The 16,958-nt window shown below is 35.5% G+C and overlaps 1 protein-coding gene across 1 annotated transcript in view; it reads right to left on the bottom strand.

Annotated features, from left to right (window-relative positions):
* Window positions 1-11,118, bottom strand: part of RpS6 (ribosomal protein S6) — a 56,078-nt gene extending 44,960 nt beyond the window's left edge. Inside the window, exon 1 of the mRNA XM_089101880.1 lies at window positions 11,004-11,118. Within this exon, the coding sequence (XP_088958006.1) occupies window positions 11,004-11,009 (6 nt within the window). The 5' untranslated portion in view covers window positions 11,010-11,118. The remainder of the gene's footprint in view (window positions 1-11,003) is intronic.
* Window positions 11,119-16,958: the final 5,840 nt, after the last annotated feature.

The raw sequence follows: 16,958 nt of genomic DNA, 5'->3' as shown, positions 1-16,958 counted from the left end.
TAGCCAAGTCAAACTCAAAGCAAGCAAAAATTAACATGAGTAGGACTGATAACCCCCTTGTCTTCTCAAGACCAGAACACAATATGTGCTTTGCTGAAAAACAGAAAAACAAAACAAGAACAACAAAGAACAAATCTCTGGATTGTCAGTTTAATTGACATACACTGACATTTGTTCCTTAATGTTTTGATAAAAAAAAATTATGAAAGTAAGAAAGGTGATAACATTTCAAACATATTTTGTTTTCAGTAAAGCGCAAATTGTCCTCTGGTCTTGCAAAAGCATGGCTGTTATCAGCCCTATTTATTTTAATTTTTGCTTGTTTTGAGTTTGACTTGGCTATTTGTTGTAATTTCCGTTAGTTTTGAATTTCCTTTATTTATTGATAGTGACTTGTGGTAGTTTCATGCTTGGAAGAATATTTGAATTAATTTTTGCTAATTCTTGGCTTAATGGAGCTCTTCCCTTTTCTTTTAAAAACTTGTCTTGTGGGAAGTTTTTTAAATTAATTTTCATTCGTTTTTTATTGAGTGTTTATCATGGAAAAATTAATATTGTATATTGTTTCAGTTTTTTCTATAAGAATCCATAGTATGGGTTGCTATTTATATGTTTGAGAAACTTTTTCAACAATTTGTAATCCAGACACAAACAGTAGTCTATAATTTTTAATTTAATGTTATACCTTCTGAAATTGACCTGAAAAATAAAACTTAATATCATTCCCAAAAGATTTTATCTATCCTCTTTGACAACCTGTATACACTTACACTTTTTTTATTTATTTAAATTATAAGAGCAGAAGTAGTAATAGTAGTATCCCCAAAAGCTTCAACTTAATACCCCCAGTCGTCCTCGATATATTGCTAAGGTGTCTTATTGGCAACCATAAATACAATGCCTTTTGATTTATTTAAAAGCAACATTTAGTTTTGAAAGCATAATTGGCCAATTGAATAATTGTGGGGGTTGATATGCCTAATGTCCCTAAAGGCACAGTTGCTGGACCATTCTACTATGCTGAACAAAATGGCATCCTCAAAGACATAATTTCCAAACCTTTCAATCATGTTGAACAAAACAGTTATCTCAAAATTTTGATCATATGTATTTGGGGAATTGGTGGGCATGGGAAAGGGTTAGTTACCCTCCAGTCACTTTTGACTATTAAAAAGGCACGAGGCCTTTCCATTTCCAATTGAATGAGCTGTTTTTGAAGTTTCTACAACAACAAATGGCCATCTAAAAATTATATCAGTTGGATTTCAGAAAAATATCAATTTTCCCTGAGGGTTGGGGGTTTGTCATGCTCAAAGACATAATTTATGGACCTTTCAATTATGTTGAACAAAATGGCTATTTCAAAATTTTGGTGGGCATGGGGAGGGGGCTTGTTGCTCTCCAATCTCTTTTGACTATTTGTTTAAATTTTCAATTGAATGAGCTGGTTTCAAAGTTTCTACAGCAACAAATGGCCATCTCAAAATTTCTTATTAGATACATTTAAGAAAAATACAAGGTGTGGGGGGTATCCACCCTCCCATCCCTCTGAATCTTAAAAAGGGCACAAAAAGTTCTAATTACCAATCCAATGAGCCCCCTCTGAAGTTTATACAATCACCCTTTCTATATATACCTTATATGCCCCAGGGCATAACTTACTGCCCTTGCCCTGGGAGCTGAGAAGGGGTTGTCATCTTTAAAGACATAATATCCGGACCTTTCAATTATGCTGAACAAAATGGCTATCGCAAAATTTTGATTGGATGTGTTTGGGGAAATGGTGGGCATGGGAAGGGGTTGGTTGCCCTCCAATCATTTTCGACTATTAAAAAGGGCACTGGCTCTTTCAATTTCCAATCAAATGAGCTGTTTTTAAGTTTCTACAACAACAAATGGCCATCTTAAAATTTGCATCAGATTCATTTTGGGAAAATGCAAGTTGTAGGGGGTATCCACCCTCCAATCACTCTGAGTTTTAAAACATGCACTAGAACCTCAGATTACCAATCCAATTAGCCCCCTCCAAAATTTATACAATCATCCTTTCTATATGTACCTTAGATGCCCCAGGCCATAACTTACAACCCTTGCCCAGAGGGCTGTGGGGGTTGTCATTCTCAAAGACATAGTTTCTGGACCTTTTAACTATGTTTAACAAAATGGTCATCTCAAAATTTTGATTGGATGTGCATGGGGAAATAGTGGGATTTGTATGGGGAATATGGTGGAGGTATGCTGTCTACAGGTATGCTGACATTGGTTTTGTTTATCAGACAGTTCATAGTAACAAACTATACTAACAAATAATACTACATCACAAGAATTGGTTTATTATGCTCATTTGAAATATATACAATTAATTAAGTTTAGTGTTACCCATCAAAAGCTACAAGCCTTTGAAAATGTGCCTGATTTTTCAATAAGGGCTGGGGATAACATCTACAAAGACCCAAACTATATGAAAGAAAATTGCACCATCCAATTCAGCACATCAGAGAACCCTGCTGTAGAGCTTCCAAGATCCAATCTGCAAAAGTCTGTAATTTTGTGTTTTTTTTTAGAATGGCAGATTTAAGTTATGCATTTTGCCCAATGTTTACACATAGTATTTATTATGTGAAATTTACAGATTTATTGGGGGGAGGGGGGATTCTCTAAGGAGAAGGGAGTGGAATTCCCCAGCAAGATTTGGAAAATAATCATGAAACTAAATAAAAACAATTTTTTATAACTGAATAAGGAGCAACATTGAAACTTAAAACAAACAGAAATTATTCTGTATATGAGGGGTATCCCCTCCTAGACCCTTGCTCTTTACTTTAAATTTTACTTTTTGTTACAAATCTTTTCTATACTTTTCAAACACCGTTTGAATTTGAATGAGAACTGTCTTTAGCATAGAGAACTTTAATAATTTAGCATAAAGATTGGATTGAAAGGGCAGCTCCCCTTGTATATCAATTAGTTTCTGCTTGTTTTAAGTTTCAAAATTGCTTCTTACTTTCACTTGGAACAACTTGTCTCTATTTAATGGGCTAGAAAGGACAAACTTCTTATTCACCCTATCTTGCTTATACCAATATCATTGTTCCAGTGGTACACTGAGACAACTGCACAATGCAGAAACCCCAAATCTTCCAAATGGAATAATTTTAGCCCATAGAAATAATGAAACACCACATTTTTAAGCAGAGCTTAATAGAATTCATGGGCTGATAATGATACAATTAAATCCAAACATAACTACACAGGTGTCAGGTGTTTAAAATCCAATCCTTAGGGATGATCAAGATATTTTTTCTTTGGGTAAGAGTAGTGGACATAAAAAAAAGAAGAAGGGAAAACACACATGAAAACCAACACTTTTCAAAGCCATTTAATTCTTGTGCAATGATGAGCTACTATGAAATTATGTTCTACTATGTGTGTGGTAGTTTTATGCTTGGAAGATTATTTGACTTAATTTTTGCTCTTCCTTGACTTAATAGAGCTCTTTACTTTTCTTTGAAAAACCTGTCTTGAGGAAAAAGTTTTTTAAAATTAATATTCTGAAAAGACTCGGAATACACTGAAAAAGGGTTTTGTTTCATTACTTTATTGTTTCAAGGTCAGATGATGTAAGAATTACAATAATAGAACAAACAAGACCTTCTTAATACTGAGAGATTTTACACAAATATACCATGACAGAGTATTTCATTATTTTAAATTTGAAAATACCTTTATAAAAGTATTTTCTATACATTATGCTATTTATGCTATTGCACACTAGGAAAAGGAGGAGATGCAAATTTTTTTTATACATTAGATTCCCCTTAGCCTACTTGCAACTGTCCGTTTCAAACTGACCAGATGGAACAAATTATCCAGATGGCCCATTTCAGGCCATCCGCTTAGCCTAGGATATAACTCTTGAAAAGTTTTAAACCAATTTGAAAAAGCCGAACAAATTTTTTTTGCCATTTGTCAAGATGCATTTTCAGGGAACCAACTATTTTCAATTTTTCTAGTTTCTCCACAAAATTCCTCCAAGACAGTCTCTCTGACAATTGGTAAATTTTGGACCTGGACTGCACATTTAGTTTTTGACCACTCCTTTTCCTCACTTAAATTGCTGCACCTATGTGTACATTGGACAAATGACAGATAAAGATTTATTTTTGTTATCTTTATACTACCAAGTATCAAAAATAATTTGCAGGAGAGCAAAATTTGAAAATCCTAGATAAATTTGATAAATTAGAAAATTCTAAAATTTGAAAATCCTGGATAATTTTTTTTTGCTGATCAAGCACTGTGATATGGAAATAAATAACGCATACAGTTTTATGATGTTGAAATTTGTGATAGCATAATTTGTACAGAAAATAATTTGTGCTTTGCTGAAAAAAAAAATGACATGGATTGTCAGTTTAATTGACATATAGACACTTGTTCCTTAAGATTTTGATCATGTTTTATTTATGAAAGTAGGAAAGGTGAAAACATTTCAAAAGTATTTTGTTTTCAGTAAAGGACCAATTTTGTTCTGGTCTTTATAAGGCATGGGGGTTAACAACCTTACTCATGTTAATTTTTACGTGTTTTGAGTTCAATATAGCTATTTATAGTAATTTCTTCATTTATTTACTGATAGTGATTTGAGGTAGTTTTAATCTTGAGGTAGTTTTAATCTTGAGGTAGATAATTTAACTTAGTTTTGCTCATTCTTGCCTTAATGGAGTTCTACTACTCTTTGAAAAAACTTGTTTTGTGAAAAGTTTTTAAAATTAATTTCTGTTTATTTCATTTTCTGACAGTCTTTTCATACAAAAATAATATTGTATATCTTTTCAGTTTTTTTTTCTATAACAATCCATATTATGGGTTGCTCTTTGTATGGTGGAGAAACTTTTCCAACAATTTTTAATCCTGACATAGACAGTATAAATTTAAATTTACAAGGCATGTTTTTTAAGTAAGTACCGTTTTGCGATTCTGCCACCACTGTGCTAAGGTCATCATACTGCACATGCGCACTGGTTACCTACATCTCTTGTCTATGCACTGACACCATTACAGTCAGATTCTTAATTGTATACGTTGTTTACTGAGTGTTTAAGATGCCTCCAACAATCTTGAGTCCTGCCAATTGTGAAGTACGGGCAGTTATACAATTTCTTAGTGCTAAAGGCATAAAATCGATCGATATTCATTGTGAGATCTGTGAAGTTTACGGACAAAACATTATGAGTGATGGAATGGTAAGGAAATGGGTGAGGGCATTTAAAGATGGCTGCACAAATGTGCATGATGAAGAATGGAGTGGGCATCCTTCAGTCTTTAATGAAGATTTGGTGCAAAAACTGAGAGAAAACAGATGCTCTACAATTTCATCAATGTGCGACTGGTTTCCTCAATATTCTCATAGTGTTTTGTATCGCATTGTGACTGAGAACTTGAATTACTGGAAATTGTGTTCACATTGGGTTCCAAAAATGTTGATGAATTTGCACAAAACCCAACGTTTAGGCAGTGCATTAACTTTCCTTGAGCAGTACCACAATGAAGGTGAAGATTTTTTAGACCAAATTATTACTGGTGACAAAACATGGGTGGCCTACGTCACACCAGAGTCAAAACAACAATCCATGGAATGGCAACATTCATCATCACCCAAAAAAGTGAAATTTAAGCAAACAATTTCTGCCCAGAAAATCATGTGCACAGTTTTTTGGGACAAAAAAGGAGTGTTGCTAGTGGAGTTTCTGCCTCGTAATAAGACAATCAATGCAGCATCTTATTGTGAGACATTGAACAATCTGCGTTGCCAGAACAAAAGACGTGGCAAGTTGAGTAAGTGCATCATTTTGCTGCATGACAATGCCTATCCACATGTGGCTAATTGGACCAAAGATCTCATCAAATCTTTTAAATGGGAAACTCTAGATCATCCTCCATACAGCCCTGATCTGGCACCCAGCGACTACCATTTGTTCCTGCACTTGAAGAAACACCTGGGTGGTCAGCATCTTCAAGACGATAACAAAGTCAAAACAGTTGTGATACGGTGGTTAACAAGTCAGGCGGGAGAATTCTATGAGGAGGGTATTCAAAAACTGGTGCCATATTATGACAAGTGCCTCAATATTCACGGAAATTATGTAGAAAAGTAGATTAAGGTACAGGCTTTCATGTAAAAATAAAATTATTACAATATCTTTGCATGTCTTTTTTTAATTCCAAAACAGTACTTACTTAAAAAACAACCCTCGTAATAGATTCTGAAGTCAACCTGAAAATTTAAACTTAATATCATTCCTAAAAGATTATATCTATGCTCTTTGGCAACTTGGATATACTTACACACTTTTCATTTAATTAAATTGTGAGAGCTGAAGTAGTAATTGTAGTATCTCCAAAAGTTTCAACTTAACAACCCCAGTCGTTCTCGACATATTACTGAGGTGTCTCATTGGCAACCATATACACAATGCCTTTTGATTTATTTTAAAGCAACATTTAGATTTAAAGAATAATAGTCCAATTGCATAATTGTGGGGGGTTGATATGCCTAATATCCCTAAAGACATAGTTGCTGGACCATTCTACTATGCTGAAAAAATAGCTGTCTCAAAATTTTGACTGGGTGTTTGGAAAATGAATGGGCTTGAGAGAAGGGCTGCTTGCCCTCCAAACTCTTGTTACTCTTAAAAAGGGCTCCAGACATTTGGTCAGTAATTGGAGTGCAAGGAGGAGGACTTCCCCCTCATATATATGGTAAAAACATATTAAACAAGTGAAAACATTTTAAATGTATTTTGTTATCAGTAAAGTGCAAATTATGTTCTGGTCTTGAGAAAGTATGGGGGTTGTCAAAGACATAATTTCCAGAACTTTCAACTATGCTGGAAAAAATGGCTATCTCAAAATTTTGATTTGATATGTTTTGGGAATCAATGGGTATGGGGGGCTTGTTGCCCTACAATCAGTTTTGACTAAAAAAAAGGGCACCAGTCCTCTCAATTTTCAATTGAATGAGCATTTTTTGAAGTTTCTACAACAACAAATTACCAATCCAATGAGCCACCTCCAAAGCCTATACGATCACCCTTTCTATATATACCTTATATGCTCCCAGGGCATAACTTACAACCCATAACCTGAGGGCTGTGGGGAGGGGGTGTCATCCTCAAATATATAATTTCTGGAACTTTCAACTATGTTGAATAAAATGGCTATCTAAAAATTTTGATTGAATGTGTTTGGGGAAGTGGTAGGTGTGGGAGGGGGTCAGTTGCCCTTTGATTTTCAATTGATTGAGCCAGTTACAAAGTTTGTATGACAACTCCATTGATACAAAGTGCCCTGGTCTAAACAAAAAAACAAAGAAATAATACATTGTGCCCACATTGCTCATTGCATTGTACATATGACACTGCTATCTTAGATACTTTAAAATGCATTTTAATTTATTACATTATGCTCTAGTTGTACACTAAAAGAACAAAACAGTATAGAAACCTAAAAATTTTCAAATCAAATATTTTAGTTCATATGCACAATGGGACAGTGCATTTAAAAGGTTTAAAGTCACTAATAGCTGACATTGCTAAATGGGTCTTTAAAATTTGAAGAATTTTGAAACAAACAGTTTTAAAATAATCAATAATTTTATATATAAAAAAAGAAACAAATAGAACTTGTCAAAATTCTACAGGTTTATTCCTTTTATGGACCCAAGGTACCAAAATTCTTTGGCTAGCTTTTACTGTAAAGGTTTTGACAATTTTGACTTTTAATCAAAAAATTAGACCATTTGTGAATAATCCTAATTTGTGGCATACCAACTTAGGTGCACAATAATTCAACCATGTGGAGGAAGGGGCTTAAATGTACAAAAAAAGGATTATTAGGCCACTGTTATTCACTTTTCTCAGGAGGTGGGAATGGGTCCTTTAAACCCAGTATAAGTAGTTACTCTGCCCCCCATGTGTATATCATTTTTGCATTACCTGGTGTGTCAATGGGCTTTTTGGGCACCTGCTTTGGTAAAACCTTTCCAATTCTTCCACTTATCTTGAATTTTCAAGCATGAATAGAAAAACATGATTATCAATATAAATGTAACCAAGTCAGTAGCTTGTGTACAGATGGATTAGCTTTTGTACAAATGCGTATAGATGTACAGGATGTGCAGCTTTTGTATAGATGTACAGGATGTGTAGCTTTTGTAGATGTGTATAGATGTACAGGATGTGTAGCTTTTGTACAGATGGGTATAGATGTACTGGATGTGTAGCTTTTGTACAGATGTGTATAGATGTACAGGATGTGTAGCTTTTGTACAGATGTGTATAGATGTACAGGATGTGTAGCTTTTGTACAGATGTGTATAGTTGTACAGGATGTGTAGCTTTTGTACAGATGGATTAGTAAAAAAAAAGTACAAAAAGGCATTGGGTAGTTTGTTCACCTTTTCAATGGTACTTTCTCAAAATTTATTTAAAAAAAAAATTACCTGACTGTTATGTATGTTTAGGATATATTTATTCTAATCAAAATAATTGTCCCAGATTAGGTAGGCTACTGTCCAAGCAGGCTAGCGAGGTTTTTATTCAAATCATATTTTTTTAGTTCTTTGTTTTGTTCTGAAATAATATATTTATATAGCCTACTATGTGTTTCTTGTTTGAATATGTGTCTCATAATTTTCTAAATACTCAACAGAGCTTAATTAATTACAATAGCACATTTTAAAACTATATTACTGTGCTCTATTAAAAATTGTTAGAATATCAAAGTGAACTTCTTGAAAAATAATTTATTTTTTTTTTAATTTACTTTATATTTATAATAAAATAAATACATAATAAACATATAATAAATATTATACAGATAATAAACATAGTAATTAATTTTCTACCTGTTTTAGGAAAAACAGCTTAATCAGCTCTAATGCATAATAAACAAATAGTTAATTGCAATAGGCTAGGTTTCAAAAACTGCTTTTAAAAGTAATACAATTGCCAAAAATTACAAAAATCCAATGGAAAAACCTCTTTGAATGTGGGTTTACTATAGCAATATAATTGAAAGATTTGAAAATCTACAAGAAGACTGATTATTAAAAAAATATTAAAATATTATTAATTTAATTTTATTATAATATAATATTTCAACATAAAAATTTAAATATTATTAAACTATGACATAAACATTTAAAATATATTAGCATTCAATAAAACCCAATATTATTTTGGAAAATAAAATAGTCAAGAACTAAAAGTCAAATGCATTCTAAAAATACACTCAATAAAAACTTTCTGTATATTAGTGAAACTTATTCCTACAAGATGAATTTTCTGATTTGATGAAGTCACTAATGAGATAGCCAATAAATAGAAATACCTTCAGAATCAAATTTCATTCTGAATCTAAATATAAAATTTATTTGCATTGGAAATGAATTTTACCTCCCCCCCCACCTCATCAAATGGTAAATATATACCTGATATGGCTCAAAATTCTACTCAAAAAACAGGAACTGCATTTTCATAACTAAAACCTAAGAGAAAGAAACTGAAAATTAACACAAAATGTTGTTTTGTCAAAATTTCAATAGGTATAGATTCTAATAGCCTAGGTAGACTTGTCAAATAGGCCAAGACAAATTTTAGCAAAATTCTGCTTTAGCCACTTTTGACTATCTGGGAAGATTATCTTATGATTATCTTGGTTAGAAAAATGAAATTTTCAGAGATGGGTCTACAGGCTAAAGTATGTCCCAGGAAGGTAATTTGAAATACCTACCTCCACTCCTTCTCCCTTTAGAGGGTCCTGACCTTTGATGACCTTTAAAAACCTGTGGGTTATATAAGTGAAACCTTGCAAAATAGATCTTCTGTTTAAATGAAGTACAACGAGGTTGTTTTCAGATTCACAACCTGAATCAATCCAATTTTATAAGTTTTTAAAGATATGAAAATATATTTACTAAATTTTGAAAAAAAAAACAACAACATTGATATGGCTAAAAATTCCTCTCAAATAAAAAGAATTGCATTTTCATATCTAAATCCAGAGAAAGAGAAACTGATAACTGAAAATTAAGGTAAAATGTTGTTTGGTCAAAATTTCAATAAGTAGTCCTGTCATGTAGGCAAATTTCAGGACCCTCTAGAGGGAGAAAGAGTGGAGGTAGGTACTTCATAATACCTTCCCGGGACATATTTTAGCCTGTAGACCCATCCCTGAAAGTTTCATTTTCCTAACCTAACCCCTTTCTAAGATAGCCAAAAGTAGAATTTTACCCAAATTTTTAAGACTTAGACATCATAAGAGGCTTAACTTAGAAACTTGTACCTTCCTGGAGTACATTTTTGGCCCTGGATTCATTAATGAAAGGGTAAATTTTTGGCAGTTCATATTATTGACTTACAAATAAAGTGACCATACCACTTGAAGCCTTTTTTATGCTCTATATAAATATAATAATTGCTTCTATCAGAAATTCAAATTTACCCACCCCCAGTACTTAAGCATTATATGTTACATGCCATTATATACTAGGCCTGTTTTTTAGCACTAAGATCTTACATCTTTCTGCAAAGATCATTGTTTTTCAACTCATCTTTGTTCTAAGATCTTACAGCTCACTGATGTTGGCAAAAAGTGTGAAGACCACTAATGTTCCATCATATAGAATAATGATGACCTCTGCCCTATCAAAACAGCCTTGGTACTAGTAACTTACACTAAGGGACCAATTAGGGGCTCATGATGCAAAATTCAGTGATGAGTTCATGTGGGAAGAACATAAGGAGGCAATCTGCAGTGTTTTCCATTTCCACCATGCTAAGCTATGGAAAATAAATACTAAATTTACTCATGGATTGCAAGATTCCAAGTTCAGCCCAGCGTCGTTTTTAAACTTTCATGCCTAGAATTCAAGAAACAGAGAAAAGAATGCCTAGGGAATCTTGAATCGAGGTCACTTTTGTGAAAAGACACGCGATTACCTTCATATTTATAGATAAATCTTCGGCATAAAATTATTCCCTGCTTTGCTTGGTTTGTTGCTGCTGTAATGTAAATCAGAGATGTCAATGTTGCCGATTCTTTGACATGAGCTTTTCAACAAATCGAAACACAAGAAATGCGTCCAATTATAAATGAATTTCAACTACTATTACTGCTCAAGGCCAAAACCAGAGGGGGGGCGGGGTTAGGAGGGTCTAGACCCCCCTGAAATTTTGGTTTGACTCGTAAAAACGTAACAAAAATGGACATAAACAAATTTTGTGTGCGTTTTATGAGGGTTTCTTGTGTGACCCCCCCCCCGAAAAAAATCTTTGACTAAAACCACGTCTGAAAAAAATCCTGGGTACGGCCTTGCTACTACTAAAAACACAATGGAGCACTAAGCTGCCTGCTATGCACGCTCCTCCTCCATTCAAATTTTAAAAAAATGACTCCTTCTTCACACCCTCAGAGGAAGTTCCTATTCCCCTTAAATCTTTCCTTCCGACATCCTCCAACCAAGGGTGAAGCTTGGGTTTTGAATTGGGGCGATATAAAGAGTGTGCCGACAAATGCTGACACAAAACCTTAATCAAAATAAAAACATAAGCTAAATCCCATTCCAACCGAGGACGATCGAATTGAATGACTAATGGAAATGATCGCAATGCATATTTTTTGAAGATGCATTTATTGATACTTCTATTGAAATGTTAATATTCCACTCCAAAGAAATTTGAATTGTATTTTGTTCCTTTGAAAATTTAGGCAACTCTTTTCATATAAAATCTAATTATCAAATCGTAGTTAGTGTACGTTTTAGGCAAAATTCAAAACTTGTTTCCCAAATGATATGTAGCACAAAAAAGTTAATATACTCGTATAACATTAAAAAACAGCTGCCGAACCTTCGAGCAAAATGCAGTCAAATATATTTTCTTCAAGTCTCAGGCCATAAAGCCTTCAAATATAATAAAAATACATATGTACTAGCAATTAAAGCCTCCTCCGCAAACCCAAGCTCTTCCTCTAGCCTAAATTTAAGGGATGCAGCTAGGCAAAGATATCGAATGTCATAGCAAACAAATGTCATCACTCTTCCACTAACGACTTCATGCATAACTACGTTTCCTAATAAAACATGGTGTCCTCGTTCTCCCTTTTTTTAGTTGGTCATAATTATGTTTCAGTTCTGTAACCAGTGCAGTAAAGAGGTTTAATTTTTAAATGATTGTTGCTAAGCGTGATTTAAACTCGGATTGATTTATCGAGCCTGAAACGAGGTCAAGGCTAAAAAAATTTGGTCTGATTTCTCTATGGAGCATGATCTTAACATAACTACCTCAACATTACTGAGCTAATAAATTGAATTGAAGGAGAAAACAATATTGAAAGTACTCATATACCAAATTCAACAATGAACGATACCTACGTTAGGGATAATCGAAATAAGTGGAAACATCGACAGAACTGTCTGATAAAAAACTAAGACCAATAAATGGATCCTTTCTTAAAGTATGTAAGCTGTTTCAGAGGCAACGCTGTAGCGTTGCCTATAGTAAAGGCCAAACGGCTCCAATGTTTTATTATTATTTATTTATTTATTTTTTTCCCAGAGGCACTTCATACGGAAGGGGTCATCGTAGAAACTTCAAAGGGGGCTTATTAAATTGGAAATTGAGAATTCCAGTGCCCTTTTTAATATTCGAAAATGATTGGAGGGTAACCAGCCCCCCCCCCCCCACGCCCATCATTCCCGCAAACACATCCAATCAAAATTTTGAGATAGCCATTTTGTTCATCGTAGTTGATTTCCAGATAGAAAAAGATATTTTCGAGGAGGACACTCCCCCACAACCCTCAAGGCAAGGGTTTTAAGTTATGCCCTGGGGGCATGTAAGGTTTTTATCGAAGGCGTTGTCGTAAAAACTTCAAAACAGGCTCAATCGATTGAAAATTAAAGGGCTAGTGACCTTTTTGATAGTCGAAAGTGATTGGAGTGTAACTAACCCCCCTCCCCCACGCCCATCATTTCCCAAACACATCGAATCAAAATTTTGAGATAGCCATTTTGTTCAGCGTAGTTGATTTCCAGATAGAAAATATATTTTTGAGGAGGACACTCCCCCACAACCCTCAGGGCAAGGGTTTTAAGTTATACCCTGGGGGCATATAAGGTTTTTATAGAAGGCATTGTCGTAGAAACTTCATAAAAGTCTCATTCGATTGGAAATTCAAAAAGCGAGTGCCCTTTTTGATAGTCGAAAGTGATTGTAGGGCAACTAGCCCCCCCCCCCCCACACCAATTATTCCCCCAAACACATCCAATCAAAATTTTGAGATAGCCATTTTGTTCAGCATAGTTGATTTCCAGATAAAAAATATATTTTTGAGGAGGACACTCCCCCACAACCCTCAGGGCAAGAGTTTTAAGTTATGCCGTGGGGGAATATAAGGTTTTTATAGAAGGCGTTGTCATAGAAACTTCAAAAAAAGCTCATTCGATTGGAAATTAAAGGGCTAGTACCATTTTTAATAGTCGAAAGTGATTGGAGTGCAACTAGCCCCCCCCCCACGCCCATCACTTCCCCAAACACAACCGATCAAAATATTGAGATAGCCATTTTTTTCAGCGTAGTTGATTTCCAGATCGAAAATATGTTTTTGAGGAGGAAACTCCCCGGTAGCCCTCAGAGCAAGGATTGTAAGTTATACCCTGGGGGCACATAAGGTTTTTTATAGAAAGTGTTGCCGTAGAAACTTCAAGACAGGCTCATTCGATTGGAAATTCAAAGAGCTAGTGCCCTTTTTCATAGTGGAAAGTGATTGGAGGGCAACTAGTCCCCCTCACGCCCACTATTCCCCCAAACACATCGAATCAAAATTTTAAAAATAGCCATTTTGTTCAGCGTAGTTGATTTCCACATAGAAAATATGTTTTTGAGGAGGACACTCCCCCACAACCATAAGGGCAAGGGTTTTAAGTTATGCCCTGGGGGTATATAAGGTTTTTATAGAAGGCATTGTCGTAGAAACTTCAAAAAAGGCTCATTAGATTAGAAATTAAAGGGCTAGTGGCCTTTTTAATAGTCGAAAATGATTGGAGGGCACCTAGCCCCCCCCCCGCCCATCATTCCCCCAAACACATCCAATCCAAATTTTGAGATAGCCATTTTGTTCAGCGTAGTTGATTTCCTTATATAAAATATATTTTTGAGGAGCTTAGTCCCCCACAACCCTTAGGGCAAGGGTTTTAAGTTATGCCCTGGGGGCATATAAGGTTTTTATAGAAGGCGTTGTGGTAGAAACTTCCAAACCGGCTCATTTGATTGGAAATTAAAGAACTAGTGCCCTTTTTAATAATCGGAGTGTAACTAGCCCCCTCCCCCCACGCCCATAATTTCCCCAAACACATTCAATCAAAATTTTAGATAGCTATTTTGTTCAGCGTAGCTGATTTCCAGATATAAAATGTATTTTGAGGAGGACACTCCCCCACAACCCTTACGCCAAGGGTCTTAAGTTATGCCCCGGGGGCATATAATGTTTTTACAGAAGGCGTTGTCGTAGAAGCTTCAAAACAGGCTCATTCGATTGGAAATTAAAGGATTAGTGCTCTTTTTAATAGTCGAAAATGATTGGAGGGTATCTAGCCCCACCATGCCCATCATTCCCCCAAACACATCCAATCAAAATTTTGAGATAGCCATTTTGTTCAGCGTTGTTGATTTCCTCATTCGATTGGAAATTAAAGAGCTAGTGCCGTTTTTAATAGTCGAAAGTGATCGGAGTGTAACTAGCCCCCCGCCACCCCCACGCCCATCATTTCCCCAAACACATCCAATCAAAATTTTCAGATAGCCATTTTGTTCAGCGTAGTTGATTTCCATATAGAAAATATGTTGTTGAAGAAGACACTCCCCCACAACCCTCAGGGCAAGAGTTTTAAGTTATGCCCTGGGGGCATATAAGGTTTTTATAGAAGGCGTTGTCGTAGAAACTTCCAAACCGGCTCATTCGATTGGATATTAAAGAGCTAGTGCCCTTTTTAATAATCGGAGTGTAACTAGCCCCCCCCCCCCCACGCCAATCATTTCCTCAAACACATCCAATCAAAATTTTCAGATAGCCATTTTGTTCAGCGTAGTTGATTTCCAGACATAAAATATATTTTTGAGGAGGACACTCCCCCACAACCCTCAGGGCAAGGGTTTTAAGTTATGCCCTTGGGGCATATAAGGTTTTTATAGAAGGCGTTGTCGTAGAAACTTCAAAACAGGCTCAGTCGATTGGAAATTGAAGGGCTAGTGCCCTTTTTAATAGTCGAAAATGATTTGAAGGCAACTAGCCCCCCCCCACTCACGCCCATCATTCCCCCAACCACATCCAATCAAAATTTTGGGATAGCCATTTTTTTTTAGCAGAGTTCATTTCCAGATGGAAAATATAGTTTTGAGGATGATACTCTCCCACAGCCCTCAGGGCAAGGGTTTTAAGTTATGCCCTGGGGGCATAAAAGGTTTTTATAGAAGGTGTTGTCGTAGAAACTTCAAAACAGGCTCATTCGATTGGAAATTAAAGAGCTAGTGCCCTTTTTGATAGTGGAAAGTGATCGGAGTGTAACTAGCCCCCCCCCCCTCTCACGCCCATCATTTCCCCAAACACATCCAATAAAAATTTTCAGATAGTCATTTTGTTCAGCGTAGATGATTTCCAGACAGAAAATATATTTTTGAGGAGGACACTTCCCCACAACCCTCAGGGCAAGGGTTTTAATTTATGCCCTGGGGGCATATAAGTTTTTTATAGAAGGCGTTGTCGTACAAACTTCAAAAAAGGCTCATTTAATTGGAAATTTAAGGACTAGTACTCTTTTTAATAGTCGAAAATGATTGGAGGGCATCTAGCCCCCCCCCATGCCCATCATTCCCCCAAACACATTCAATAAAAATTTTGTGATAGCCATTTTTTTTTAGCAGAGTTGTTTTCCAGATAGAAAATATAGTTTTGAGGAGGATACTCTCCCACAGCCCTCAGGGCAAGGGTTTTAAGTTATGCTCTGGGGGCATATAAGGTTTTTATAGAAGGTGTTGTCGTAGAAACTTCAAAACAGGCTCATTTTATTGGAAATTAAAGGGCTAGTGTCCCTTTTCATAGTCTAAAATGATTGGAGTGTAACTAGCTCCCCCCACGCCGATCATTTCCCCAAACACATGCAATCAAAACTTTGAGATAGCTATTTTGTTCAGCGTAGTTGATTTCCAGATAGAAAATATATTTTTGAGGAGGACACTCCCCCACAACCCTTTAAATTATGCCCTGGGGGCATATAAGGTTTTTATAGAAGGTGTTGTCTTAGCAACTTCAAAACAGGCTCATTCGATTGGAAATTAAAGGGCTATTGCCTTTTTTAATAGTCAAAAGTAATTGGAGGGCAACTAGTCCCCCTCCCACGCCGACCATTCCCCCAAACACGTTCAACCAAATTTTGGAGATGGCAATTTCGTTCAGGGTAGTGGACTTCCAGATAGAATATATATTTGTGAGGAGGACACTTCCCCACAACCCTCATGGAAAGAGTTTTAAGATATGCCCTGGGGGCATATAAGGTATTTAAAGAAGGTGTTGTCGTAGAAACTTCAAAAAAGGCTCAATTGATTGGAAATTCAAAGGAATAGGGCCCTTTTTAATAGTCAAAAGTGACCTGAGGGCAACAAACCTCCCTCTCACGCCCACCTTTTCCCCAAACTCATCCAATCAAAATTTTGAGACAACCATTTTATTAAACGTAGTTTTAAATTCTGGAAATTAGGTCTTTGAGGATGACAACTCCCCCTCAGCCCTCAGGGCAAGAGTTGTAATTCAAGGATTCTCCGAATCCTTCCCATTATTTCTTATGGAAGGGATGCTCGTATTAACTTTGAAGAGGTCTCATTTGACTGAAAATTGAAAGT

This window comes from Artemia sp. Qi Xiang Cuo, chromosome 15, assembly GCF_049724085.1.
Source record: "Artemia sp. Qi Xiang Cuo chromosome 15, ASM4972408v1, whole genome shotgun sequence".
Taxonomy (NCBI): domain Eukaryota; kingdom Metazoa; phylum Arthropoda; class Branchiopoda; order Anostraca; family Artemiidae; genus Artemia; species Artemia sp. Qi Xiang Cuo.
This window is presented reverse-complemented; position numbering and strand designations above follow the sequence as displayed.